Genomic DNA, 26,277 nt, shown 5'->3' with positions numbered 1-26,277 from the left:
CAGCAGGTAACCAGAGGGGCCTGGAGAAGACTGTGGGAGGCCCCCCACCCCGATGGGCCTGGAGGCTGTAAATGAGGGCTTAACAAAAAGTGAGGAAGGTGGAGGAAAGAATACCATTGTTACGTACATTCAGCACAGCCATTACCCACAATATTGTGGGAAATAGAAAATGTACCCAATGAACTGATGAATCTGGCTAAGGAGATTTCCAGGGAAAACACCGGAAGTGCCAAGTGCACAGACAGCAAGGACCTCGAGTGTCAAGCCCCCGCCCTTGTGGGATTCCTGACCCACAAAATATGAACAAAACGGAGTGATTGTTTTAAGCTGCGAAATGTGGGGGCCCTTACAAGGGCAGCAGTAAGAATTGAACAGCCTGATAACCACACCTGTTTTGTGCACTGTGACAGACGGCTTGGAAAATGAAAGATGGCTTGGAAACCACAAATAACCATTGTCTTCCAGGGCGGTGGGAAGGATTTTATAGCAGCCCTGGTTTGGGGAAGTTTGAATAAATGTCAGAAAAAGTCTCTCACACTGTGAAAAAGTGATCGACTTTACTATTCCTATTGTGAAGAAGGGGAAGAGAACTTAGAACACCGCGTGCCTGTTTGGGGCCTGTCACTAGTTAGGCACTTTGCATATGATAATTTGATCTAATCTCTTAACAGCCTTTTGAGGAAAGTAATGTTGCCTGTTTGGTAGGTGTGCAGAGGGCTCCCCTTGAATCTTCGGGTGAGAACCGATGAGTACGAGCACGTGAGTAAGATAAGCACCTAAGGCTGGGGGAAGGTCAGGAAGGAACAGGGTTAGTAATTCTCGAAGTTCACATGGGGCCAGAAATAGTTCCTGCATCTGCTAGCGGGAGAGGAACATGCTCAAAATACAAAGGACATGTGTGTGTGCGTGTGTGTGTGTGTGTGTGTGGGTGGGTGCCTGAGTGCCTGTGTGGAGTGCACAGAAATGGTGAAAGGGCTGGCTGTCAGGGGGCCTGAACTGGACACCTTCTATCTGGGGCCTTTGAAGTCAGGTGTGGGGGCACCTGGGTGGCTCAGCCGGTTGAGCGTCCGACTGATCTTAGCTCAGGTCACGATCCCAGGGTCTTGGGATCAAGCCTCGCATCGGGCTGTGCACTGAGCATGGAGTCCGCTTAAGATTCCCTCTCCTTCTCTTCTCTCCCCCACCCACACACACTCTCTCTCTCTAAAAAAAAAGAAAAAAAGTCAGGTGTGATTTTTAGATTCACTTTGGGGTAGAGGGCAGGGCACAATGGCATGAATAAGCCCCGTGTTCACAGCTCTGTAAGGAATGGAGAGGAGTTGGGTGGGTGGGTGGGTGGGTGGGTAGGACTCGAGGTCTCAAGTTAACTTGGGGTCATTTCACAAGGGGTCCTAAACGCCAAAAGGATGACTTTAACTCAGTGGGGGAGCCGCAGACCTTTCCACAATTAGAAAAATTTCAGTGTCCTTAGAAGGCAATGGAAGGGCACATGCTCTCCTGCTTGCGCCCTCTGTCTGCAGACTGGAGCCATGTCACGGGAGGATAGACCCTTCTTTCAGGGCAGAAAGAAGCCCAGAAGCCTTGTAACCCCACCCACTTCATACTAGAAGGGAAACGTGGCCCACTCGGAATGCCCCTTTTCAGATTCACTCTGTTGGCTTTTCTTCATCTAAACGTTGACCTGCCCAAGGGCACGGTGCGGGACCTTCTTTGGTCTGCAATTTATTCACTTCCAAAACCATATTTTTTAGTTCTTTGGCTTTAAATACGTCTGTATTTTGACGGCACACCTGTGCATATCTCTGGCCTTGGCTTCCTCTTGGAACTCGACATACCTGTATCCCCACCTGTCCACTCAGCAGCCCCACCTGGATGTCTAATGGGCATCTCAAATGATGCCATTTACAATATATGCCAAACACAACTCCTGCCTTGTCCCCAAAACCTGTTCACGCCAGTCTTTCTCAAGTCACCATCCGCCCAGTGGCTCCCGCCCAACCTAGGCACCGGCCTCAGTTCCTACCTTTTCCTTACGCCATACGACCAGGTCAGTAGGTGGATCTTACCTGTTCCGCTTCCGCAATTCTTCCACATCCCATTTCTGTGACTGTGACCCCAGACCAAGCCCATTACAGGCATGCCTAATTTTACTGCGCTTTGCTTTATTGTGTTTCACAGATACTGTAGTTTTTACAAGTTGAAGGTTTTGGGCAACCCTGTGCCGAGGAAGCCTATCGGCACCATTTTCCGACAGCGTCTGCTCACTTTGTGTCTCTGTCGCATTTGGGTAATTCTCGCAATACTTCAAACTTGTTCATTATAATATTTGTCGTGGTGATCTGTCACCCGTGACCTCGGATGTCACTACTGTCATTGGGGACACCGCGAACCGCGCCCATATAAGCCGGAAAACTGAATCGATAAATGTCCTGTGTGTGTTCTGTCTGCTCCCCCCGCCGGCCACTGCCTCGTCTCCACCTCTCCTCGGGCCTCCCTGTTCCCTGAGACACAACCCTATTGCAATTAGGCCAGTTAATAGCCCTACGATGGCCTCTACGTGTCCAAGTGAAAGGAAGGGTCGCACGTCTCCCACTTTCAATCAAAAGCCAGACCTGAGGAAGCTCGGTGAGGAAGGCCGGTGGAAAGCTGAAACAGGCCGGGAGCGGGTCCTCTCGCACCGAACGGTCGTCCAGGTTGTGAACGCGAGAGATGAGTTCTCGGGGAAATTAAAAGGGCCGCTCCAGTGAACACACGGATGGTAAGAAAGCAAAACAGCCTTATTGCTGGTACGGAGAAGGTTTTGGTAGTCGGGATAGAAGACCCAGCCAGCCACAACGTTCCCGTAAGCCAAAGGCCAATCCAGACCAAGGCCCTGGCGCTCCTCGTGAAGGCCGGGAGGTGAAGAGGCTGCCGGAGGAAAGTCTGGAGCGAGCAGGGGTTGGTTCAGGAGAGAAGCGTGTCCGTAACACAGAAGTGCAAGGGTAAGGTGAGGCTGCGAGTGCTCGTGCCGGAGCCGCGGCAAGTTCCCCGGGAGACCCGGCAGGACGATGGTGGGGGCGGCTGCCCTAAACAACAGACGGGCGGTGTGGACGGAGCCGCCTTCTGCTGGAAGGAGACGTGATCGAGGGTTTTCACGCTGGAGAGCAGACGTCAACGCCTGGCTCCAGAGCCGCAGGGGACAGGCTCTCTTACCAGGGGCCGGTGCGACTGGGGACTTGACACTGATGCCGGTGCCCGTTCACCATCTTGAAAATCCTGGGGCCCTTCAGAATTATGGGAAATACACTCCACCAGTGCCCCGTAGGCAGAATAGCACAGCCTGGATGAGTGCACGTCTGTTCACGACGTGGTTTTCCAAATATTTTAATCTCACTGTTGAGACCCAGGGCTCAGAACAAAAAAAGAGACTCCTTTCAAAATATTAGTGCTCACTGACAACGTACTGGGTCACCCAAGAGCTGCGATGGAGAAGGACAACGAGACGAATGCTGTTTTCCTGCCAGCTATCACAGAACCCATTCCGCAGCCCGTGCATCAGGGGGTCGTCTTGACTTTCAAGTCTTTACATTTCATGAGGCTACAAGTGTCATCGTGATTCCTCTGAGGGATCTGGGCAAGGTAAACTGAAACCCCTCTGGAAAGGATTCACCACTGTCTATGTTTTATATTGAGAACATTCACGGTTCACAGGAAGAGGTCAAAATACCAACATTCACAAGAGTTTGGAAGAAGTTGATTCTAGCCCACACGGACAACACGGAGGGTCCAAGCCTTCCGTGGAGGAAGTCGCTGCCGACGGGGTGGAAACAGCAAGAGAACCAGAATCGCAAGCGGAGCCTGATGATGGGACCGAGTGTGTGGCCGCGGTCTTGGGGGAAATCTTGAACGGAGGAGGAGTTGCTTCTTGGGGAAGTGGTTTCTTGAGGCGGAATCTGCCGCTGGTGACGATGCCGTGAAGACTGTTGACGTGACCACAAAGGACCTGGAAGATGCATACACTGAGCCGATAGAGCCGTGGCCGTGTTTAAGGGGACGGACTCCGGTGTCGAAAGATTCCTACTGTGCGTAAAATGGCGTCAAACGGCATCACGTGCCACAGAGAAACCGTCCACGAAAGGAGGAGTCACTTGATGTACCAGACCAACCTCGTTGTTGACTAATTTAGGAAACGGTCACAACCACCAAGCAGCCGTGAACATCGAGGCAAGATCTTCCTCCAGCAAGAGGATTCTGACTCACTGAGAGCTCAGATGATGGTTAGCGTTGTTTAGCAATAAAATGTTTTAAGTCTGTCCATTCCTGTAGACATGAAGCTGTTAACACACCTGACACACTACAGTGTCGTGTAAACACAACTCTCATGTGCACCGGGAGACCAGTGAGCTCACTGGACCCACTTCGCTGCGATATCTGCTTTACTGTGGTGGTCTGGAGGCGAACCCCCAAGATCTCTGAGGCATGACTGCGTTTTCCTGAGACCAATCACACTGCCTCCTCTCTGTTAGATTCTTGTCCTCCTACGGTTGATTTTCCAGCAAGGGAGAGAGATCATTTTAAAACATAACTTCGCCCACTGCCCTCCCCTGCTTTAAGTCTCTCAATTGCTTCCCATTTGCGTAGAATAAAATCCAAATTCCCTGCTATGCTTACGAGGCCCTCCATTGTCTCACTGGGCATTGGCATGGATACCTCTGACCTCGGGAGTCCCAAACCTTGACTGTGGCCCCGAGCCCCGGGCTCCTCCCTTTCTCCAGGATGCAGCGGGTTCTGTGGACCTCAAGCCTGGGCCCTTGTTCCCTTTGATGAGAACAACTTTTTCCTGCTCCTCAAGTGGCTGCCCCCCCTCCCAGGCCCCAAACTCAGCTCAGAGCTCACTTCCTCAAAAGGATTTTCTGGACCTCATCTCAGGCACGGAGATGAGCCATACACGTCTCACTTAGGGATATATTTGACTTTTCACAAGTGAGACTTGATCGAGCATTTTCTGAGACCATTTAACCAGGAAAATAAATGTACTAGGAAACTTTTACACCTTATCCACTTAAGACACGGATAAATATGTCACCATAATTCACTTTTTAGATAAAAAATATTTTTATTACTTTATTTCCACCCAGTACCTGATTTTCTGCTATTTGTAATGATCGATTTCTTTTTTTTTTTTTTAGTAAACTTTTTTTACTGAAATCCACACTGAATCCAAGTATATTCCTTGATGAAGTTTCACGAAGTAAACACACCCGCCGACGAGGACTCAGATCGCAACACGGAATATTTCCTGCGCCCAGAAACCACTTCCAGTCACAACGCCCCACGGTTGGCACCAGGGCCACGGATCCATTTGGTGGGGGTTTGAACCTCATATAAATGGAATCACGCAGTGCGCGCTCTTCCAACCCGGACTTCTTTCGCTCAGCACCATGTAGGTGTGAACTCTCAGCGGGCAGACCTGCCCTTGTCTTCTCACTGTGTGATAATCCCTGGTGTGGATGCAGGTTCCTGACGGACACGTTCTGGCCTCCGTGAACAGCTGAGTCGTATCCAGTCTGAGGCTCTAACAAATACTACTGGTAGGAACATCCCAAAGCGTGTCTTTTGGCAAACACTGGCACCCATCCCCACTGGCACGTGCCCAGGGATTGGAATCCTGGGCCTGGGGGTGTTTACATTCAGTTCAGTTGATACTTTCCTTAGTCGATTTTTTTATTGTGGTAAAATATACCTAACAGCAAATGTATCATTTTAGCCATTTTTTAAAAGCTTTTTTGGTTTTATTTATTATTGAGAGACACAGAAAGAGCATGAGCATAGGAGGGACAGAGAGACACAGAATCCAAAGCAGGTTCCAGACTCTGAGCTGTCAGCACAGAGCCCGGTGTTGGGCTTGAACCCACAAACCACGAGATCATGACCTGAGCTGAAGTCAGAGGTTTAACCCGCTGAGCCACCCAGGTGCTGCCTTTTGCCTCTGTTCGAAAACCCACATTAAAAACACATCCAAAGGGGGCACCTGGGTGTCTAAGTGGGTTAAGTTTCTGACTTCAGCTCAGGTCATGTTCCCACAGTTCGTGGGTTCCAGCCCCGAGTCAGGCTCTGTGCTGACAGCTCGGAGCTTGGAGCCTGCTTCGGATTCTGTGTCTCCCTCTCTCTCTCTCTCTCTCTCTCCTCCCCCGCTTATGCTCTCTGTGTCTCAAAATAAACAAACATTAAAAAAAAAAAAAAGGAAATTAATCCGGCAATTCTCTCCAACTGAAAATAAGTAGTAAACTTTGGAAATATTATTGTTTGTTTCCATTAAACCTGGTTAAGTAAAATCATCAATTGGTTTTATATAAATAAAATATTTAAACTTCAAAATATTTTTAATTTTAATATGCCTACTTTAAAATTTTTCAACGGTTTTTCACCTACTTTATTGTTCTGCAAAAAAAATTAAGCACAAATTTGATTTTTCCTTTTGCTTTGTGCTCCAGTATTGCTAGGCAGGGTACTGACTGGTTGCCTCTGGGTGGGAGTGGGGACTGTCTGAGGAGCATGAGAGAACTTTCTTACTGGTATCTCAGTAGGGTCTGAGTTACAAAACTGTACAGATTTGTCAAAACTCAGCAGATGTTCCCTTACAAGCAGGGCACTTCATTGTAAGTTTTGGATCCAAAGGAAAAGACTGTGAATAACGGATGCTAGTTAATGTTGGAGGGGAATTTACTCTGAAGGCATCAAGAATAAAAATGGATTAACGGATGGCTGCCCAGATGTGATAAAAGTCGAGGAAGATGTCAACGGTACCGCTGGAAATTTCCATAATACAGTGTTGGGGCAGCTCCAGTCCTCTAGAATTTGCTGGTCCATCTGAGAGCTCTTCCAACTGGAGTTTCTCCGGGTGGAACGACTGGGGCAGATCTGGATACAACATCCTGAAGAAGTGGGCAAACCTCCAGGGGCTCGATCAAGCCTTGGAGGAGACAAGGGGCAGAAAAGAGAATTTGGCCCCGGGCAAGGGGAGATCTGTGGCTCCCTCCAAATCGGGTGGGCCCTGCCCTCCCCCCCCCCAACCCCTTTTTGCCTCATTTTCCTTCCATTCTGTCCAGCACAGGCTGACAGAGGTGCTACTAAGGAAGTCGCGAGCCCTTTCTAGATTCCGTTTATTGCTCGCACAGACTACGGAAGGAAGAATGGCCGAAGGCGGCCAGCTGCCCGGGGCCGTTGTGCAGGGTGACACGGAAAAGTGGCCAGGTGAAAATATGGAAGCCCGGACGGCCCGCTGCTGGGGGCCGCTTCCCTCCCTGGCCAAGCTCCTGCCCTGCCCGTCGCATCCCACGAACAGCAGGAGGGGTGTTGTCAAGCCTTGGATCCATCTGTGGTTCGAGCCTTGTCTGAGTGGCCTATGCGGGTCCATGCGGGCTGCCAGGGCCCTCCACTTCCTTCTCGGGTTTCCTTCGTGCTCCTGCACTCCCAACACCGTACCTACAGGGACCTCTGGAGGTGTAGACGGGGCACCCAACCTGGCTCTGAGGAAAACACAAATACCTGGTAAGCTTGAGAAAAGATGCCCCATGTCACTCAGGAAATGGGAGTGAGAAACAATCAGATGCCTTGGAAAGGCTTACAGGGAGCGATGTAGACAATCGCTTTGAGCTTTTTTTATTTTTGATGTCTATTTCTTTTGAGACAGAGAGACAGAGCGTGCATGCGTGAGCACAAGCATGGGACGGGGAGAGAGAGAGAAAGAGAGAGAGAGAGAGAGAGAGAGAGAGAGAAAGAGAGAGAGAGAGAGAGAGAGAGAGAATCCCAAGCAGGCTTGGAGCTGCCAGAGCAGAGCCCACGTGGGGCTCGATCTACTGAACGGAGAGATCATGACCTGAGCTGAGCTGAAGAGTCTCATGTCTAACCGACAGAGCCACCCAGGTGCCCGGACAGAAAACTTTTTAAATTAGTGCACCTCTGGGGCACCTGGGCGGCTCCATTGGTTAAGGGTCTGACTCCTGGTTTCGGCTCAGGTCACGATCTCACGGTTTCGTGAGTTCAAGCCCCGAGTCGGGCTCTGTGCTGGCAGCGGCCGATCCTGCTTGGGATTCTCTGTCTCTCTGCCCCTCCCCCCGTTCATGCTGTGTCTCTCTCAAAAATAAATAAACTTAAAAAAAAACTATCTAAAAACAAACTTTTTGAAATTAGTGTACCTCTTGCCACTGCACTCCCTAGGCCCTGGTCACCTCAAGGCGTACACTTTCAGAACTTAAGGACTGTGTTATCCCAATGCTATTTAAGCTGTTCCAGAACACACAGGAATAAAAGCAAGACTCCCAGGGCGCCTGGCTGGCTCAGTCGGTGGAGCCTGCAACTCTTGATCTCAGGGTTGTGGGCTCGAGCCCCATGTTGGGTGTAGAGATTACTCAAAAATAAAATCTTAAAACAAACAAACAAACAGCAAGACTCCCAATCTTTTCAGAGGGGCAGCTTAACACAGACACCCAAATCAGGAAGACCGCACATACAAAAAAACCATAGAGCAATACCTTGTAAGAATTCTGATGCAAAAAAATCCTACAAAACACTGTGGAAAAGGTAAAACTCTGCAGATAGTAAAAAAGATCGTGACTGTGAGACACTGCGGGGAGGGAGAGATGAACAGGCAGAGCACAGGATTTTTAGGGCAGTGACACTGCTCTGTATCATACTCTGTGGTGGATGCATGCCCGACATTTGTCCCAACCCAGAGAATGTACAGCACCTAGAGTGGACCCCAGTGTCACCTAGGGACTTTGGGAGATAATGATGGGTGGGCTCACCGACTGCGACAAACGGACCACGCGGGTGGGGGATACTGATCAGGGGGTAAGTCGTGTGTGTGTGGGAACAGGGGTACGTGGGAAATCTCTATCTTCTGCTCAGTTTTGTTATGAACTTCAAACTGCTCTAAAAAAATCAAGTCTATGAAAAGAATCCTACATAAAATTACATACAAACCAAATTCAGCACGACCTTGACCCCATTAAGACGATTCTACAGTTGGGTTAAAACCAGAACCGTGGCTCATTATGGATGAATCCAATCACAAAATACTCCATATGGACAGGCAAAAGGGCAAAAATAAGAAAACATGCGATTACCTCCACAGATGTCAATGGCACCCACTAAATTCAATATTCTCCCCTTAAACTTTTTTTTTATAAAACTTTTTAAAATGTTTTTATTTATTTTGAGACAGAGAGAGACAGAGCATGAGCGGGGGAGGGGCAGAGAGAGAGGGAGACACAGAACCCGAAGCAGGTCCAGGCTCCGAGCCGTCGGCACAGAGCCTGAGGTGCGGCTCGAACTCACGGACAGTGAGATCATGACCTGAGCCGAAGTCGGATGCTTAACCGACTGAGCCACCCAGGCGCCCCTAAACAAACTTTTTTTCACGGTAGTAAATCAGTGAAATAGGGATGTCTGCCACTAAAGGCAGTGTAGATGGGACAGGCGCCTGGGTGGCTCAATTAAGCGTCCGACTTCGGCTCAGGTCATGATCTTGGGGATTATGGGTTCGAGCCCCACATTGGGCTCTGTGCTGACAGCTCGGAGCCTGGAGCTGCTTCAGGTTCTATGTCTCCCTCTCTCTCTGCCCCTCCCCCTGCTCGTGCTCTGTCTCTCTTTCAAGAATAAACATAAAAAAAAAATAAAGACAGTGTAGAAAACTCCCCTCCTCTGCTGAAGGCAGAAGTGTAACGCAGACAGTTTTTCAGGGCAATGATCTGACAATTTCAACGACATACCATTTGCCCGGCCACTTTAATTCTAGAAGCATGTGCAAAGTACACAGGATGTTCGCTGAGTACCGGTCTTGGAGAAACCTCGGAAACCCTCTCTACACCCTTGGTGAGGTTAATGTGGGCAAGAAGGCTCTGCCCGAGGCCACGTGGTGGGCCAGGGGGGCCCCGTGAGGGAGGGGCTTTTCCTCTTCACTACTGTGTCCCTGGTGCCGAGGACAGTGCTTGCTTGGCACGCAGCGGGGGCGTGGTCCACAGCGCTGAATAGACGATTCTACTGTTGGGTTAAAAAAGTTGCAGAATCGTATGTACAGAATGGTCCCATTGGCAGAAAAAGAAAAAGACATTTTTCCCAGATATATATGCTTGCAGATGCATGGGAAGGATCAAAGAGGTCACCCAAGAAATTGTTAACCGTGGGGACTCCTGGAGAGAGGGAGGAAGGTATGGGGCAAGAAGAGAGAAGGAGGACCCAGACTGTCCATGGCAGGCCTTCTGTAATGTTTGCTTTTTCCCGGGTGTGTGTATTGCTTTTAAAATAAAAATCTAGTTTAGGAACAGTTACTTAACCTATCTGAGCCTCAGTTTCCTCATCTGTAAAAGGGAGAGTAGTAATAAATACCTCCCCCAGAGGGTCACCGTGACATTTGAGGAACGGACAAGATCACGTACAGAGTCTCCTGGCACCTGGTGTTAATGAACATATGGTATTGCTGTTATTATTGAAAGAAATACAGAAAAAACAAGGAACATTTTTTTCTTAAGTTTATTTATTTTGAAAGAGAGAGAGAGCACGAGAGCAAGCAGGGGAGGGAAAGGAAGAGGGGGAAAGGCAGAGAGAGAGAGAGAGAGAGAGAGAGAGAGAGAGAGAGAGACTGGGAATCCAAGCAGGCTCTGAGCTGTCAGCGCAGAGCCTGACTCGGGGCTCATGCTCACGAACCACGAGATCATGATCTGAGCCGAAACCAAGTCAGACGTTCAACCGCTTAACCGACTGAGACCCCCACGAGCCCCAAGGAGCACTTGTTACAAGACTGTAGGGACCCAGCTGCACCGGCCCTGGAACTGGCCCCACACATCCCACTTTCGGCCTTTGCACTTGCTACTTCCTCTCCCTGGAACGTTCCTTCTCAGGAGAGCTGCCTGCTCCTTCCTTCACATCATCCGTCCTCTGCTCAGATGAAACCTACCAGACAGGTGGTTCCTAACCAGCCTTCCTAAACCTGCACGCTGTTTCCACACCATTACTCCCTGGCCTCTCGACCCACTTTATGTTCTTCTTGGCCGGGAACACTGCCTGCCATATCGTGTGTTTTTGGTCTGTTTCCCTCATAACAGTATGAGCTTGAGAAGAAGCTTTATCTCCAGCAACAAGAATAATGCCTGACGAAGAGCAGGTATCCAATGAATACCGTGAAAGAATAAGTAAACGTTGTCTGAAATACAGCATCAAAAGAAACTTGAAAACCGCCTCTAACCAGGGTGACCAGGAAAACCTTCCCAACCTTGAAGGCAACGGGAGAGGACTGTGGGGCGGTGGCAGGCAGCCGGTCCCACCCCAGGCAAGGGGGTGGGAGCAGAGGAGAGGGGCCTGGCGGTGGGGCTCCGAGCAGACCCCTGGGTCATGGGCCTCCCACACTTTGCTAATCTGCAGGGTCAGGCTTTTGAAGGACCGAAGTTCAGGAGGTAAGACTGGGTGTGGTTTTCTTAAGGACCATTCCCATTCTCCAGGTGGGAGGTAAGAACCTGAAATAAGAATGTGGCAGCAGGGACAGCGGGGACAAGGAAGATGCAAACTCATTCACTCATTCATTCGTTAGCGCTATTAACAAGGGAGAATTGGTGGCTCCTGGACGCCAATTGCGTGGGCTGGAGGGGCTGAAGGACAAGGAGGTGTCTCCCTGTCAGGGGTCTGCCCTGGGTGGTTGAGGATAGCCAGGGATCCAGAACACGACAGGAGGCACAGGTTTTGTAGGAGAGCAGAGCTCAGGTTGCACTTGCTGTGTCTTTAGAACCTGTGGGGTGTCGAAAGGCAACAGCCAGGGGCATCTGGATAAACCCCACGAGAGCTCTAGAGAGCCCAGCTGGGCCGGAAGTCAAGTGTGGACTCAGCCACACAGGAGGGAACGCCACAGGGATCATACGGATTGTAGTCTAGAGATAAGCGGGCTACAGAAAGGGACACAGGACACGGCAACACTTAAAGGGTGGGCTGACAGCCGTCTCGGATCTGAGAAGGAAGGGTTGAAGAGGAAGCAAGAACACGAGACCCGGCCGGGGTTTTTAAAAAGCATGAGGTTACTGTCAGTGTTAAATGCTGCAATATTTAGGCAGAAGAAAACTAAAGGGTCTACTTGGCAGTAAGGACTTCCTCGGAGACTTCTAGAAGTTTCCAGTACAGTGATGGGAAATGTAGGCCGGGGTGAAATTTTGTGATAAGCAAGCAGGTGAGGAAGTGAAGACAATGAGAACAGAAGTTATTTTCAAGAAACTGGACTGTGAAGGAAACTAGGACAGTGATTACGTCCCAGCAAGGTCTAACAAGTTCGGCTGGAGAGAGTGGGTAAGACAGAAGGTAGGAGCTTAAGGTTTGGGAGCCAGCTCGACAGTGAGGGGTGACAAGGTCCACGGAATGCTTATTGACTTGGATGTCTAAGGGCACGTAGCAGATTTCCGAGGTCAAGGCGGGGCAGGATCTGGAGGGGCAAGAAGACGGTACCCCTAGTATCATCTGCTGATGGCTGATGGACAGCGAGGCAACGACAACGACGCAGCAGCGCAGGTCTAGCCGGGTAAGATGCCTGGGTGCTCCCACGACAATCCAGGAGGCCTCTCGGTCACCAGTTTAAAACCTTATCGCTTCTAGACCCATCTAAACCCAAGGACAGACATTAATAATCTGATAAGCTCTGGGCTTCCCCGGTTGCTCTCAAAAGCGATGCCACTGTCTACCTCTGGGCAGTGTGCGGTGGCCAGTGGCTCGCTGTGGGCTCTCGGCCGTCTTTAGAGAATGCAAGGGTCCACGGCAGCAGGGGTCCGGTCAGTGTGTCTCGGACCGCAGCACACAACAGGTGCTCGCTCAGCGCAGGCGGAGAGTGAAGGCTGCGCGGAGCCGGGGCTCGGTCTCCGGCACCGTCAGCAAGGCTCGTGTCCCCCTCCTCAACAAACCTGCTTCCGTTCCACAGCCTGGAACGACCCCCTCCTTCTCGACCCCCGTCGCTGGTGGCTTTGGCTGCTCTTTCAATACCCCCGGCCTCCCGGGACCCGCGGCGGTCGGCGACCCCGGGCGGCGGCCCGCGCAGCGACTGCCCGGCCGGCCGAGACGCCCTTGGCCTTCGCGTCCACACGCGGACGCGCGGCTCGAGCTGCGGGGCGCCGGCGCCTGCCTCGCGTCCTCTCTTGGTGCCAGGGCTGCCGAAGGGACGGCACTCCGGACGCGACCGGCCACACGGCCACTTACCCGACTGCGCGAGGATCCTGGCCGGCACCTGGGTCGGGACGCTCGCCGGGAGGGGCGTGGCCTCCGGGCCCGCAGGCCTCTGGGAGTCGCGGTCCCGGCTCAGCCTGCAGCGGCCTCGCGGAAGGGGAAGTGGAAGGACGAGAACTACATCTCCCAGGAGGCTCAGCGGCTCGCCTCGGGCGGGGCGGGGCGGGGCGGGGCGGGCCGAGGCGGGGGCGGGGGCGGGGCCAAGGCCTCGGCTCCCAGGCCCAGCGAAGAAAGCCTCCAGAAAGCCTGGGAAAAGTCTCCGGAGTTCCTCCTAGTCGGTGCGGCGCGTCCGAGAGCTGCGCGCCGTGGGAGTCCGGCCCGAGACCCCTGGAGCTCCGCTCGCTCATTCCCGAATCCGGCCGCTTTCCCCCGCGCTCGGCGCTGAGCGAGACTGGCCGCACCCCCGCTCTCAGGTTGCTCTCCAAGGCCCGAGGCCAGAGCAGAACTGCGGGAGGGAGGATCCGCGGAGGCAGCTGGTCTCTGGTCCGGCCTTGAAGGCCGCTGCCAGACGCCCCACGTGGGAGTGGGGAGGCGAGTTAGGCCTGCTGCCCAAGTCCAGGTTAAAGGTGAGATGAGGGTGCCTAGCCCTCTGCCGGTGGAAAGATGACGGTTGGAAACTGGAGTTTGGAGTAGGGCTCATGCACTTGATTGAGTGGAGGGGAGGTGACAGGAAAAGAGTGTGGCTTGTATAGGTTATCTTCCGTAGTCAATGGGGTGCCGTGAAGGGGCAACGACTGGCGCAGTGACGGTGCGTTTGGGGCCGAGAGTCGGCTGTGTTCTGGCTATGGTTTGTGATGCGCATCCGACGTCTGAGTGGAGGTGTTGAGTGGACCTGAGGATAGAGGGGCCGACAAGGATAGAGATGGGCTTTGCATCAAGGGCACACGATGGAACAAGCCAAATGGGCCAGGGCAGGGGTGACAGGGAAGGACACAGAGTCCTGAACGTGTATGCCCTCATTCAGAGGTTGGTCAGCAAAGGAGACTGAGGATGGCCAGTGACAGCCTGAAGGATTGGGGGTTTTTGAAGTGGACTTTCCGGAGGGAAGGAGTGATAACCCAGGAGGAGTGCTTCACTGGAAGAAGGTTGAGCAAGCTGAAACTTGAGACAGAATCCCCGGGTCTGGAAACGGTCGCTGGAGATCTTGGCCAGGGCAGGTTCCTTGGAGCGGAGGGGAAGAACGGCCTGACTGCAGAGGAGGGAAGGGGAGTGAGGTGCAGAAGTGGAGACAGCTAGTGTAAACAGTGCTTTTAAGGAATGTTGCTTTAGAGCAGAAAAATGAGGCAGAGCCTAACCAGGGATGGCAGGTCCAGGGGGATTGTGTCTCCTCTTTCTCCAGACGGAGAGATTACAGCTTTGTAGAATGATCCAGAGGGAGGAGGGATTAGTGATGCAGCAGAGCCCCTGAGAGGTCGGAGGGGACCGAATCCAACGGCTGTGTGGAAGGCTGGCACCACACCGTGTCTTGATGGAAGGTAGAATGCCTGGGCAGAATAATGGTCCCCCAAATATGTCTGTGTCGTCATTCCCAGAAACTGTGTGTCACCTTACATGGCAAAAGAGGTGTTGCAAACCTGATTAAGCATTGAGGGCCCTGAGACAGGGAGAGTCTCCTGGATTGTCCAGGTGGGCCCAAATATCATCATGAGGTTCCTTAAAAGTAGAAGGAAGAGGGAGGCACAAAGGTAGATGCATTGTTACTGGCTTAGAAGCTGGAGGAAGGGGGCCACCAGCCAAAGAATGTCGGTGGCCTCTGAAACAGGAAAAGGAAAGGAAACGGATTCACTTTCGAGCCTCCAGAGGGGATGTAGCTGTTCTGAAAGCACTAGCCTCTTCTTCAGCCTAGTGAGTCCCGTGGCCTAGTGAGTCCAGGGCCTCTGGGAGAATGTGACAAGTGTGCATATGAGAGGAAGGAGTTGATGCTTCAAAACAGTCCCCCCCAATGGCATCAGAGCTCATCACAGTGGCCTTTGTGTGCTGCTAGAAGCCACATGCAACAGAGGTTTTGCAGGGGGACCTGCTCTCCATCTGTGTCTCTGTGGACACCTCCTATGTCAGTTTGTCTGGGACAGCTAAAATAATCCCAGGAATAATGTTCCCATCCCTCTTGAGACCTCTCCTACGGACCGGCCTCTCCGACCCCATCCCACCAACTCATCCCCAGTCGCTAAAAATAAGGTGCATCTAAACTGTGCAGCCACTCTGGAAAACAGTATGGAGGTTCCTCAAAAAATTAAAAACAGAACGACCCTACGACCTAGCAATTGCACTACTAAGTATTTATCGAAGGGATACAGGTATGCTGTTTTGAAGGGATACGTGCACCCTGATGTTTATACCAGTGCTATCAACAGCAGCCAAAGTATGGAAAGAGCCCAAATGTCCATCGATGGGTGAATGGATAAAGAAGATGTGGTATTATATGCAATGGAGTATTACTCGGCAATCAAAAAGAATGCAATCTTGCCGTTTGCAACTACATGAGTGGAACTGGAGGGTATTAGGTTAAGTGAAATTAGTCATTCGGAGAAAGACAAAAATCCTATGAGTTCACTCATATGAGGACTTTAAGACACAACAGATGAACATAAGGGGAGGGAAGCAAAAATGATATAAAAACAGGGAGGGGGACAAAACCTAAGAGACTCTTAAATATGGAGAACAAACAGAGGGTTACGGGAGGGGTTGTGGGAGGGGGGATGGGCTAAATGGGTAAGGGGCACTAAGGACCGTACTCCTGAAATCATTGTTGCACTATGTGCTAACTAACTTGGATGCAAATTAAAAAAAATAATAATAATATATTTGTATAAAAATAAGGTGCATCTGGTTATGTAGGCTAGTGGCTGAGATCTGAGATTGAACCAGAGGGGAGCCAATGTGAACCCCCCCTCCTGGTGGGCAGGACCCGTCGGGGGGCTTTTGTAAGAGGGCTGTTGAGAAAGATGTCCTTGAAGCAAAGGCGCACAACCAGAGAGGAGACCCAGGTGACAATCCTGAGTCGTCACACCTCAGCCCCAGTCTGGGCACTGGCAACCCAAGCTGCTTTGGGTCCTGGAGCAGGAGACGACCGAGTTGGGCTACCTGTGGCGGCACTGTCAACTGACCACGTGCTATCTGCAGGCCCTGCCCCAGCCCAGGAGGGCAAGCTCCCCATTCCCCAACTGCCCATCCCATCGCCCTGCTTCCAAGGCTCCTGGCCTCTTGGGCGCAGTTTGATCTTCAGCCCAAGCTGCCCAGAGCCATGGCGCTTAGACTTCAAGCCATGCACCGGGAGGGTCTCCGTGTCCCTGAACTGCCTGGCACTGAGGGCAGCTCCCTCTAGTCAGGAAGAGGGGCAACCCACAACCTAACACGGGGAGACTGACGTCTGCCTCACGCTCATGGATCCTGACACAGGGCTTTGAAAGAAACTTCCAAGCCACATGGCTAGGAAGTAGGAATGAGTTTATCCCTAGGAGCTCATGTACCAGAGAATGGTCCCGGGACAGGCTGTTTCCCTGGTGCTTAGTTACTCTGGAGACAAACCCCAAGCCGGTGGTACCCATCTCCCAGGGAGGTGGACGCACCATCCACTGTGAGAGGTCGCACGGGGGTCTCGTCTCCACCACCATTCTACTCCTCACTTTGCTGACAAAGGGTGAGAGGTTTTAGAAACATCCACCAGCATTAGATACAAGAAAAATGCCCTTCCTTAGTTTAGTGTTTACACAGTAGACTCAGTAAAGACACCACATCAGTCATACTTCTGAAGGGTAACTAACTCTCCAAAGTCCTTTATTTAATAAAACTGGAACATTTGTTGGTAACCTAATACACAAACTCCAAGTGTGCTAAATGCGAGGCGTTCAGGGAGACTTTGCTTCTGTCTGGCAGAGGACTGGCAATGCTGGGGAATGCACCTGCCTCCTGTGTCCTGAATGAATGCACCATGTCCTGAATGAAGTGGCAAGTTCAAGCTTCTGCTCAGGCCAGGGCCGCCAGGGTCTGAGGTCTCCCTCTGTCCCCGACACTAGTGCCCGGCACGGAGGAGGGTTTCAGCACTTCTGCCCCCAGATCCACACAGTACCTGGGAAGGCTGGGCCACCTGCAGTTCTGGAGAACCGCGGTAGCTCTGTAGGATTCTTCCCGCGGCCTGCAGCTCCCACCCTCCACCCAACCCGGGGCTGGGGGTCCCCAAGAGACACTCGCTTAAGAAACAGGGCTAGGGGCCTGAATGGGCTGGTCATCCTGGACTGCCCTGCAACCCACTCACTGGAGGAAGAGGGCAGGCAGATCTGGGAGACATTCAGGCCCCTGCCCCCACCACATCTGTCCCCAGGGAGGCTGGAACGGAGCAAGGGAAGGCCACACCCACCCTCGCAAACCCGGGGCTGGCATTAGTCACCAAGGCCTCCAGACGCTCTGGGCTATGCGAGCAGCGGTCAGGCTGCCCAGGGCTGCTGGCACCAAGTCTGGCCCTTCAGCAGGCGCTCGGCTCAGTTCAGCCTCGGGGGCCTCCTCCAGGTCAGAGCACAGGTCGTCCCCGGGGCCCCGGGGACTGGGCAGAGGGGACCCCAAGACCCCTCCCGTGGGCCAGCCGCTTCGCCCAGGGGCTCCCGGAGACCCGGCCAGGGCGTCCCCCAGCAGATCCCGGAAGCTGCTGCCCTCGCGCAGAGGCATGGACTCGAGCAGGTGGTTGAGGAGTTCTGCGGCGACGGTGGCATCGATGGCCTGGCACGTGGACACGAACGTGTGCACCTCGTGCATGCACTGGATGTAGCCGGCCGCGAAGCGCTCGCTTGCTTCCGCCTGCAGCTGCTCGCGCTCTGCACCCGGGAGTGGGAGGGAGAGAGCGGCGCCCCGTCCGGTAAGCAGCGACTGCGGTGGCCAGGCCCGTCCCAGCCCGCGGGGACAGGGCTCACCCAGGAGACCCGGAGGAGCCCCGGGCGCGGGCTGTACCGGGGCGCCGGGCGGGGAAGACCCCATTCCGAGGCGGGGGCGGGCCGGGCGAACGCGCCCCGCCCGCGCGCCCCACCGCCACTCACCGCGCTCCCGGCCCCGCAGCGTGCCCTGCACGCGCCGCACCGTCAGCTCCAGCACCTCGGCGTTCTCCAGCTTGGCCTGCACCTGCGCGGGCGGGAGCGCCGGGGGGCGTGTGGGGGGCCGGTGAGGCCGGGCAGGGCCGCGCCCCCCGCTCTCCGCCCAGCAGCCCCCGGGCGCCCGCCGGCCCGCGCGCCCGTCTCACCTCGGCGCCCGCCAGCAGCAGCCGCAGCTCCTGAAGGCTCTCGTTGATCCGCGCGCGCCGCTTCTTCTCCACCAGGGGCTTCCGGGCCTGCGGGAAGCGGGCGACTGAGCCCAGGTCCCGGGCCTCCCGCCCGCCTGCCCGCCTGCGGCCCCGGCCCGCACCTTGCGGTCCCCCCGAGTCTCCCAGGCGTCCTCAAACTCTCGGCCCGCACGGTCCCGGCCGGGCGCCAGGGGCGGAGCCATGACCCGCACCGCCCAGAGCGCCGCAAGCGCGACGAGCGCCCGCGCCCCTCGCAGCGCGCCGCCGGGTCCGCCGCAGCCCTCGCTCCTTCGCGTCTTCCGCCGGCCGAGGCCCCGCCCCTTTTATAGCCCCTTATTTGCATTTCAATGCACGGATTGGCCGCGCGGCCCTGGAGCCGCCGGCTTCTAGGCGCGCCGCGGCCAATGGGAGCGGCGCGCTTTGTCCGGCCCCGCCGCCGGGGTCCACAGGCAGCTGGTGGGGCGTGGCCGGCGGGCGGGGCCCCCAGCCGGGCCTCCGCGCAACGCCGGCGGCTTGGGGCACCCGAGGGGGCGGTGACCCGATGCGCTGTGACGAGGGGGGGCGTTTGTTTTCCTCCCTACCTGAGCAGGGCCCCCAGGTCTGCTGTGCGTGGGAGCAGGAGCTCATTCGTGCATTCACACTTGTCTTAGTTCGTGCAAGGTGCCTCCGGAGAGGAGCGCTCCTGCCCGAATGTCGGGGTGCTAGATTGTGGAGGGCAGAACCGCAGTCAAGGCCGCGGTCTCTGGACCTGGGAAGGTCTAAGGGTCCGGGTTGGGATAGCTGCGGAACCCCGGAGAGATAGAGACCCATGGGGTAGCGGGGTTGGGAGCGGGCCCCAGGACTCCTTTGACTTTCTTGCGGAAGTGTGGGTCCCGTCTCGACCCTCGACACAGCCCTCCGTCTTCGCGGGGATCCTAGTGGGGCGGGTCCCGCGACACCGCCCCTCCTCTTCGGGGAGCTCCTTCTCTGGTCACCCTTCCCCCGCTCCTTCTCTGGTACCACGCCCCCACCAGCCGCCCCTCCTTTTCTAATCATCATCGCTGTCCCCCTGAGCTCTCCATGTCCCCCTAATCGCCTTCGCTCCCCTGTCCCCCACTGATCTCCCTGTCCTCCTTCCCAGTTCCCCCTCCCCACCCCCATACACACACCCTGCCCTGGTTCCCCGCCGCGCCCACTCTTCCTAGCCCTCCCCGCTCCTCGCCCGTCCTTCCCTGGTCCCCACTCTCGTTCATTCGTCCCGGCTTCCCTCCCTGTGGCAGTCTCCTTCGTCCCCCGCCACCCCTCCCCCTCGGCTCCCTTTTCTCTCAGCCCTCCCCTCGCCCAGGCTCGCGTAGGTCGCCGTCTGGTCCCCGTAACTTGATGCCCATGACAGTTGGCAGCTGCAGCCGCTTCGGTGGAGAAAAGCGGGGGCCGAGCCAAGAGCGACAGGTGTTGGCCGCGCCTTTGTCTAGGCCCGCTTTGTCCGGCGGCGGAGGGCGGGTGAGCCTGTGTCCGCCAGACGACCGCCGCCCCCACCGCGGGCCGCCCATCTGCCAGACTGGCCTCCCCGCGGGTGGGGTGAATGGTCGGTGGGGCCCGCGCCCTGGGGCAGCACCCTGGGGATCCCGGCCTGTTCCCTGCTCCACCGGCCTAGGTAACCTTCACAGCAAAGCAAAGCTGGAATGGCAAGATGGGTTCTGGCCACCAGGCCTTTGCACCCACCGAGCCTTCCACCTGGAATGCTTCAAACACCTTCAAATGTCTATTTCCTCACTGTTTAGGTCTCTGCTTCCTTATTCCTCTTGCTGGTGGGAGTGCACCTGCCCCACAGTAGTCCTGCCTTTACCCAGTCCTGAACCACTCACCAGGGTTTGGGATTGTCAGGGTCTGGTCTGCACCCCTCCAAGCTCTAACCATCCCTCGTCAAGGGTACCTAGGACCTCCTATCTACCTCCAGCAGAGTTGGGCCTCGGCAGAGCCCGGGTGGATAGGCAGGGTGAGGGGATGCCCCAAGCCTGGCTGGAAAGCAGCAGGGGAAGGAAACATCCAGGGACTGCAGTGTAGTGGGTGGTAGGACTAGGCCACAGATATCCCCCACCCCAGCCACCTGAAGGTGGATCTTGCAGCCCTCCCTGTGAGTATTTCTCTTTGGGCTCCCCACCAGAAGGACCTTTATAGGCAGGCAAGTTTGATGAGAGGTTTGCAGTTTCCCAAAGTCACCTCACTGACCTCTACAAGTACCCAAGAGTTTCTTCTGTTGCTTTTCACCTGTCCACACTCAGCCTCTTGTTTGCCTCTCTTTGGGCAGTCTTCGAAGACCTCTCCAGCCCAGCACTGTTCACCCAGGTAGAAACCTACTCCTTTATTTCAGTCATCCCTTGTTGTTCTCGGTCTCCTCCACATGCCAGAAAGCTCAGCTCTCTTCCTTCCTTCCCCCTCATCTGGCTGCTCAGAACCCCAACTGCCCTTCTCTCCCTACACCTAGTGGTGGGGTTGACAGGGGAGGGGAGGGGGTTCAGTGTGGAACCCAAGAGAGCACATAACTGGCCTGTGACTTTACTGTTCTTAATCACTTAGACATCACTCCAGGGAAGGAGACCCCCAAGTAACTACAATTATGTTTCCACCCCTACTTTGAGAATCTGAGATATTAAAAAATAGACTCAGTGCTATTTCTCGTGGTCTGATGAATATGCCTCCCCTTATCCATTGTATTGTTTGAATAAGGCCAAACAGGTATTTTAGAATGCTCTCCATGAGAGGCAGTCCATGTTGGAACAGGATGGTCAGTGCTCTGGGGGAGGCCTTTGGGAAAAGATCAATAGAACACTTGATTAGATGGAGTATGGGTTTGGGGGGGAAGGCATGATAAAGGCGGATAGTGCAAGCAAAAAATGAGAAGCAACTAGTAATTCCAGGAAAAACAAAAAGCTCCTCCCAAAGAGAACTGTGATCTCAACATACTGACTGACTCAGAAGCTAACAATTCTTCCACAGTCACAACAATATAACACTGTTCATGGGGGCTCAACATTTAGGATCAATCCGTAGAGAAGGCAAGAAAGTCTTATTATGGTTACAGGACATTAAATAAAGTTGACTTTATAAAAACAAAAGGATAGGTGACTATTGTCATGAGAAGGGAGGAGGCTGAAGGGAGGGCGAAGGTCCTCAAAAAGCTTGTCTTACAAAGGAAGGTGGGGTTTGAGGAACACCGTCTAGAGTTGAAGGAAGGAGAAATTAGGTGCTAGGATATGCCTCAGTGTGACCAAATACCCTGAGGTACAAGGACAGAGCAGGGTATAGGAGTCAACAAAATCCTTGGTTGGACCAGAAGTTGCCCAAGGCCCCATCTTTGAAGTTAGCCTCAATTTCCCTTAGTTGATTGGCTGGCTTGGCCTTTTCCTCCAAGAAGCCTGGCTGTTCCATCTCTGGGCCACCAGGCCCTCTTTCTCCTTTGCACAGCCTCCTCTAGTGGACCCATTTCCTGCCATTTGTCCCTTGGACTGATCCTACCTTCAAAGGTTGCTTGAGCACAGACTTCCTGAGCATTTGGGCCCTTTGATCCCCCCAGATCCAGGAACAGAGGCCAGCAGAGGCTGGGCAGGGCTGTGGTGGCCACAGGGGGACCAGTTAGCGGCAGGGGGGGCAGGCCATAAATCCCCAGGGAACAAAGGCAGCAGCCAGCCTATGGACATTCAGGCCCCTTGTGGGCAATCAGCCCAGAAAGCTTGGAGAAGCTCCTTTTGGTCTGGAAATAAAGGGGGGGGGGTGACTTTGGGGTTATATGGTAAATAAAAATGCAATTAAGAGTCCCCAAAGGCAGTCAGTTTGGTGAAACAGCCCTCTCTGGCCATTTAAGGCCAGTTTGCAGAGGCCTCTGTGCTTACTGGGAGGGCTTTGCCTTTGTTCCCTCACCCCCACGCCGTCCCCCCTGTCACCATGAAGCCAGGAGGCAGGGACTCAAGCCTCCCCCTCCTGCTCAGGGAGCTTCTGGGAAGCTGGGCACTGGGTCCAGGATCCATTCACGTCTCTGCTCCATTCCTCATGACCCTGGTGTGAAAAGTGGGAGGAAGTGGGGAACAGGACCCCACCGCTTTGCCCGGGCCCCACACGGCTCCATCACTGTGGAAAGAAGGACAGGGCGTGTGGAGTGAGGGGACTGGGTGGCTCTGCCCCATCGTCTCCGACGGAGACATGAAGCCTCTCTGGCTGGCGTCCTTCAGACCTCTGCCCTTGGCCCTGTGGCCAGCGCACGGCCAGCTCCCCTAGAAGGGACGGACACCCAGGGCAGAGCACAAGAGAAACAGAGGAGGTGCCTGGGGTCACCTTGGAGTGGAGAAGAGCTGGGGGCTGAGCCAAGCAGCCTCACCCCTGCATCTGCAAGTGAAAAGCCCATGGGAGCGCTGGATTACATGATGAGATCTACATTTTGTGAAGTTCACATCCTAAGACTTCACCGGGCAGTGCGACAGCATGTGGTGAGGATGCACGTAAGAGAGACTCATGCGCACACACACGGGAAGGGACCAGCTGTGCAACGGAAGGGGCGAGGGAGGCCTCTGTGACAGAAGTTGTCCCGAACACGGCATTTCTGGAGTTCTCTGTTGAGACACACCTTCTGGAAATCTTTGATCTCCATTGTGATTGCTCTGTGCTACATTCAAAACACACCCAAGGAACAATAAAAAATATACTTGCTTTATTTACCAATTTTCTAAAAAGCAAAACAGTCGTAAAAAGACATGAGCAGTAAACAAACATATTGCACTGGGTGGAGAAAGTTTGGTGGGTGCATGGACAAACCACTTGTCCGGCAAGGCTTACCAAGTCGTGAGACAGACACGGAGAGCGTATTTACATGTCTGTTTAGGAACAGATTAAAAAGAAGGCTCAGTTTAAAATCGAGAGAAAGTTTTATAACCCCTGTGTAAGCACGCACACTAAAGGAAACACATCTCGATGCGCGGCATCGTGTAAACAATTTCACAAAATGCTCCTATTGTCAACTTTCCAGCACGTGTGGAGGCTACGCGGTTAATAACAATCAATGGGCGCGAATCATACGGTAACAATGCCGATGGTAGACATTCATAGCAGTGGAGAACGTCTGGACGGCTGTATGTTAACGTAACATTCATGTGACCTTGACCAGCGTCTAATCCCTTGATGATCGGACTTCAGAGGCGGGAGGCGGGTTTGATACCTCTATTTTCCACACAAACGCACAGGCTACTACCTCATTCTGGGCATGAGAAGGTGATGTTACTTTATAAATTAAAAAAAAAAACCCACAGTATTCTTGCATTTGAGTTTATGGAAAACGGGATTAATATCCAATCATAAGACTGAAAACCAAGCAGGTTACAGGGAGGCTGACTCCAGGAGCCCCTTCTCCATCAGAGAACAAGGGGAAGCCTGCTTTCTTTTCCGTCTTTACAAACTCAGTCCAATTTTAAGTTCATTGTTTCACCTGTGGTAACTTTCCGTTCACTCCAGGGACCTATACGACTTTTCCCCCCAAATCCTGGGGGTGCATGGTGCAACATGAGGTTTGGTGAGATAGAGAGGCCTCACTCTTCCCCGGCTGTCCCGCTGCCCTGAAAGTGCTGGTGACACCGGGGGACCTCACTGCAGAGACCGGAAGCTGCCCCGAGTGAGGTCAGGCTCATGAAAAGAATGAGGGCCGGCATCCCAGCCCAGGGCGCGGTGGGAGAGGTGAGCTCGTGGCACCCTGGAAAACGCAGACGCGGTCACCAGATCACGATGTCAGTGGCTACTCTTTGCCAGAGCTCCGGTCTGGGAGGTTCCCAACAAAGGACCAACCAACACGAATGGTCCTCTGGGTGGCGATCAAAGCCTGGTCTGCAAAGGGAAGTCACCAGGGAGGTAATCAACCACATATTTTATCTACCTCTTGGTCACGGTCTGAAAAGGATACAAGAAATACACAGGAGATTCTGAGCGTGTGCTAGTCTGGTGGAGCCGGCCACACAAGCCACTGGGCCTCTGTGGTCCCGAGTGAGCATCTCCACGCCGTTCACCCCAAACACAAGCTACGTCAGACTGAAATGTTTGCCGCTACGGGACCTGAAGCCGAAGCTGCTGGTTTGCCAGAGTAGGTTTCAAGCCGTTTAATGCGAAACACTTTGAAAGAAAATCGGCAGAGGCTGTGATCCCCATTTGGCATGTTTTTAAAAACACCTAGTTTGACTAAATGATAATTTAGATAAAAAGCAGCCCCCAGAGGCCAGAATTTGATCTGACCCGCACCAAGCTGGGGAGGCTCCCCGCTGTCTGTCGCAGCCTGCATGATGCCTCCCGACACCCACAGGGACCGCCGAGAAGCCTCCTCGGGTCCACAGACTTCCGGGAGCCCTGGGACAACCTCCCCGACACGTGCAAGGAGGGGGGTTCAGGCTTTCTCAAGTTAAAGAATACTGAAAATCTGTCCGCCGGCCCCCCAACCTCCGTAGGTATGTTTTAAATACAAAAATGTATTTTCCTCCCAGACCCTTCCCACCCTCCGGTTTTAAATCACCCCTTCGGAAAACTATGTGTTTTTTCCCCCTAAAACAAAAAAAGCGACATAAGCGTATCTGTCCACTTCACGACAAACAGGTGAGAAAACCTCTCCTCTCTCCCGAGCACCTCCTAGCGCAGATCACGGCTGTCCGGGGGTGGGGGGCGGGGCCAGGACCGACTTAGGTCTGTTCTTCCCTTCTGTGACTCAAGGGGGCTCCACTTCCCTCCTCCTTGGTGTCTGGGTCTCCGCTGAGACCCAGAGTAGGAACGTCCTCCTCATATGGCACGCAGATGCTGTCTTCTTCCTTGTTCTCACAGTAAACGCACTCCTTAAAAGGAAAAATGTCAAATCAGTAACAGAAATGACATGCTCGTTACCACGGTGTAGTTCAATCTGAGGAGGTGCAGGTGACCAGGGGTTGGCCAGGCGGCTGCTAGAGGAGGGGTGGGACGTGGGGCGCCTCTGAGGGGCTGCTGGGACCCTGCCTGCTCTTCGGGGAGGCCACAGCGGCCCCCCCGGGGCCGCGCTGCCCCCTCCCCCAAGGCCAGAGGAGAGTCCAGCCCTTATCTGAGCGGTGAGGCAAAGCCAGGAGACTCAGGCTTGGTCGCAGCTCCTCCTCTTCCTGCCTGTGGGGCCGGAGTCGATCGAGGCCCAGTATACCTGCCTTCGCCAACCTCAGTTTCCTAATCTGGGAAATGGGGCATCAGCGATGTACGGTCTCATTCCCCGACTATCTGCTGCGTACCTGCTACGCGTCAGACATGTCCTGAGCACTGGGACTCACCAGTGAACAAAGATGAAAACCCCGCCCGGTGGAGGTGACACCCTCGTAGGGGAAGAGGGACAATAAACAGAGTGAGGCGGGTTCCCTAGAGTGTTCAAAATGAAAGTCTAGCTGGACGCGGAACAAGGCACGTGGAGGGGGTCCTAGTATACGTTGGACCTTTAGAAAAGGCCAGAGAAGGTGACTGATGGAGGGCTGTTCTTTGAGACCCTTCCCTCAGAGGGTGGAGCCTCATTCCCCATCCCCGAAGTGTGGGCTGGACTTGGTAACTCGCCTCCAGCAAAGAGGAGGTGATGGTGTGATGGAGGGCATCGTGGGGCCCAAGAGGCCTGTGGCTTCCTCCCGTCCTCTCTGGGGATCCGGTGCCAGGCCACAAGTACAGCCAGGCAGCCCTGTGGGGAGAGGCCTGTGTGGCGAGGAACCGAGGCCTCCTGTCCACAGCCAGCACCAGCTTGACAGGCATGGGAGGGAGCCTCCTGGGAAGGGGGT

General features: G+C 54.1%; 3 protein-coding genes and 1 long non-coding RNA gene across 8 annotated transcripts in view; all 4 read right to left on the bottom strand.

The window, feature by feature from the left end:
• Window positions 1-2,142: 2,142 nt before the first annotated feature.
• LOC109264830 (uncharacterized) lies at window positions 2,143-5,426 on the bottom strand. Its single transcript, XR_002078885.2, has 2 exons — window positions 5,174-5,426; window positions 2,143-2,293 (listed from the first exon to the last, which is right to left on the bottom strand). It is a non-coding gene; the product is annotated as an uncharacterized LOC109264830 (long non-coding RNA).
• A 1,307-nt stretch (window positions 5,427-6,733) lies between these two features.
• Window positions 6,734-16,847, bottom strand: LOC109264829 (uncharacterized). The gene is made up of 5 exons (XM_053888554.1): window positions 16,778-16,847; window positions 13,538-13,678; window positions 12,915-13,380; window positions 7,156-7,508; window positions 6,734-6,900 (listed from the first exon to the last, which is right to left on the bottom strand). Exons 1-5 carry the CDS (start codon window positions 16,845-16,847, stop codon window positions 6,734-6,736), a joined length of 1,197 nt encoding a protein of 398 aa, XP_053744529.1.
• A 132-nt stretch (window positions 16,848-16,979) lies between these two features.
• Window positions 16,980-18,812, bottom strand: HES6 (hes family bHLH transcription factor 6). 2 transcript variants are annotated; one of them, XM_019445372.2, is made up of 5 exons: window positions 18,622-18,812; window positions 18,461-18,547; window positions 18,261-18,342; window positions 17,601-18,041; window positions 16,980-17,328 (listed from the first exon to the last, which is right to left on the bottom strand). In XM_019445372.2, the coding sequence occupies exons 1-4, from the start codon at window positions 18,700-18,702 to the stop codon at window positions 17,617-17,619; spliced, it is 675 nt and encodes a 224-aa protein (XP_019300917.2). In that variant the 5' UTR covers window positions 18,703-18,812; the 3' UTR covers window positions 16,980-17,328; window positions 17,601-17,616. The 2 variants fall into 2 exon arrangements, with proteins under 2 accessions (XP_019300917.2, XP_019300916.2); XM_019445371.2 differs by having other exon boundaries at window positions 16,980-18,041.
• Window positions 18,813-23,158: 4,346 nt separating this feature from the next.
• Window positions 23,159-26,277, bottom strand: part of PER2 (period circadian regulator 2) — a 39,431-nt gene continuing 36,312 nt past the window's right edge. For all 4 annotated transcript variants that reach the window (XM_019445369.2, XM_019445370.2, XM_019445368.2 and 1 more), the window contains exon 23: window positions 23,159-25,332. In XM_019445369.2, coding sequence (XP_019300914.2) covers window positions 25,183-25,332 — 150 coding nt within the window. In that variant the 3' untranslated portion in view covers window positions 23,159-25,182. The remainder of the gene's footprint in view (window positions 25,333-26,277) is intronic.

Source organism: Panthera pardus, unplaced genomic scaffold (assembly GCF_024362965.1).
Source record: "Panthera pardus isolate Hobbes unplaced genomic scaffold, ASM2436296v1 HiC_scaffold_10, whole genome shotgun sequence".
Taxonomy (NCBI): Eukaryota; Metazoa; Chordata; class Mammalia; order Carnivora; family Felidae; genus Panthera; species Panthera pardus.
This window is presented reverse-complemented; position numbering and strand designations above follow the sequence as displayed.

What these genes read in the sequence shown, in the direction of transcription:
- LOC109264829 (XM_053888554.1), bottom strand. Translation starts at nt 16,847, where the DNA reads ATGGTGGTGGAGACGAGACCCCCGTGCGACCTCTCACAGTGGATGGTG. An exon ending in TCCACCTCCCTGGGAGATGG is followed by an intron (nt 13,679 to 16,777) that starts GTACCACCGGCT and finishes TCCCTCCCGCAG; the next exon opens with TTCTGCTCTGGCCTCGGGCC. An exon ending in AGGCTGTGGAACGGAAGCAG is followed by an intron (nt 7,509 to 12,914) that starts GTTTGTTGAGGA and finishes TGTTTTCCTCAG; the next exon opens with AGCCAGGTTGGGTGCCCCGT.
- HES6 (XM_019445371.2), bottom strand. Translation starts at nt 18,702, where the DNA reads ATGGCTCCGCCCCTGGCGCCCGGCCGGGACCGTGCGGGCCGAGAGTTT. An exon ending in AGACTCGGGGGGACCGCAAG is followed by an intron (nt 18,548 to 18,621) that starts GTGCGGGCCGGG and finishes CGCTTCCCGCAG; the next exon opens with GCCCGGAAGCCCCTGGTGGA. An exon ending in GCTGCGGGGCCGGGAGCGCG is followed by an intron (nt 18,042 to 18,260) that starts GTGAGTGGCGGT and finishes TCCCGGGTGCAG; the next exon opens with AGCGCGAGCAGCTGCAGGCG.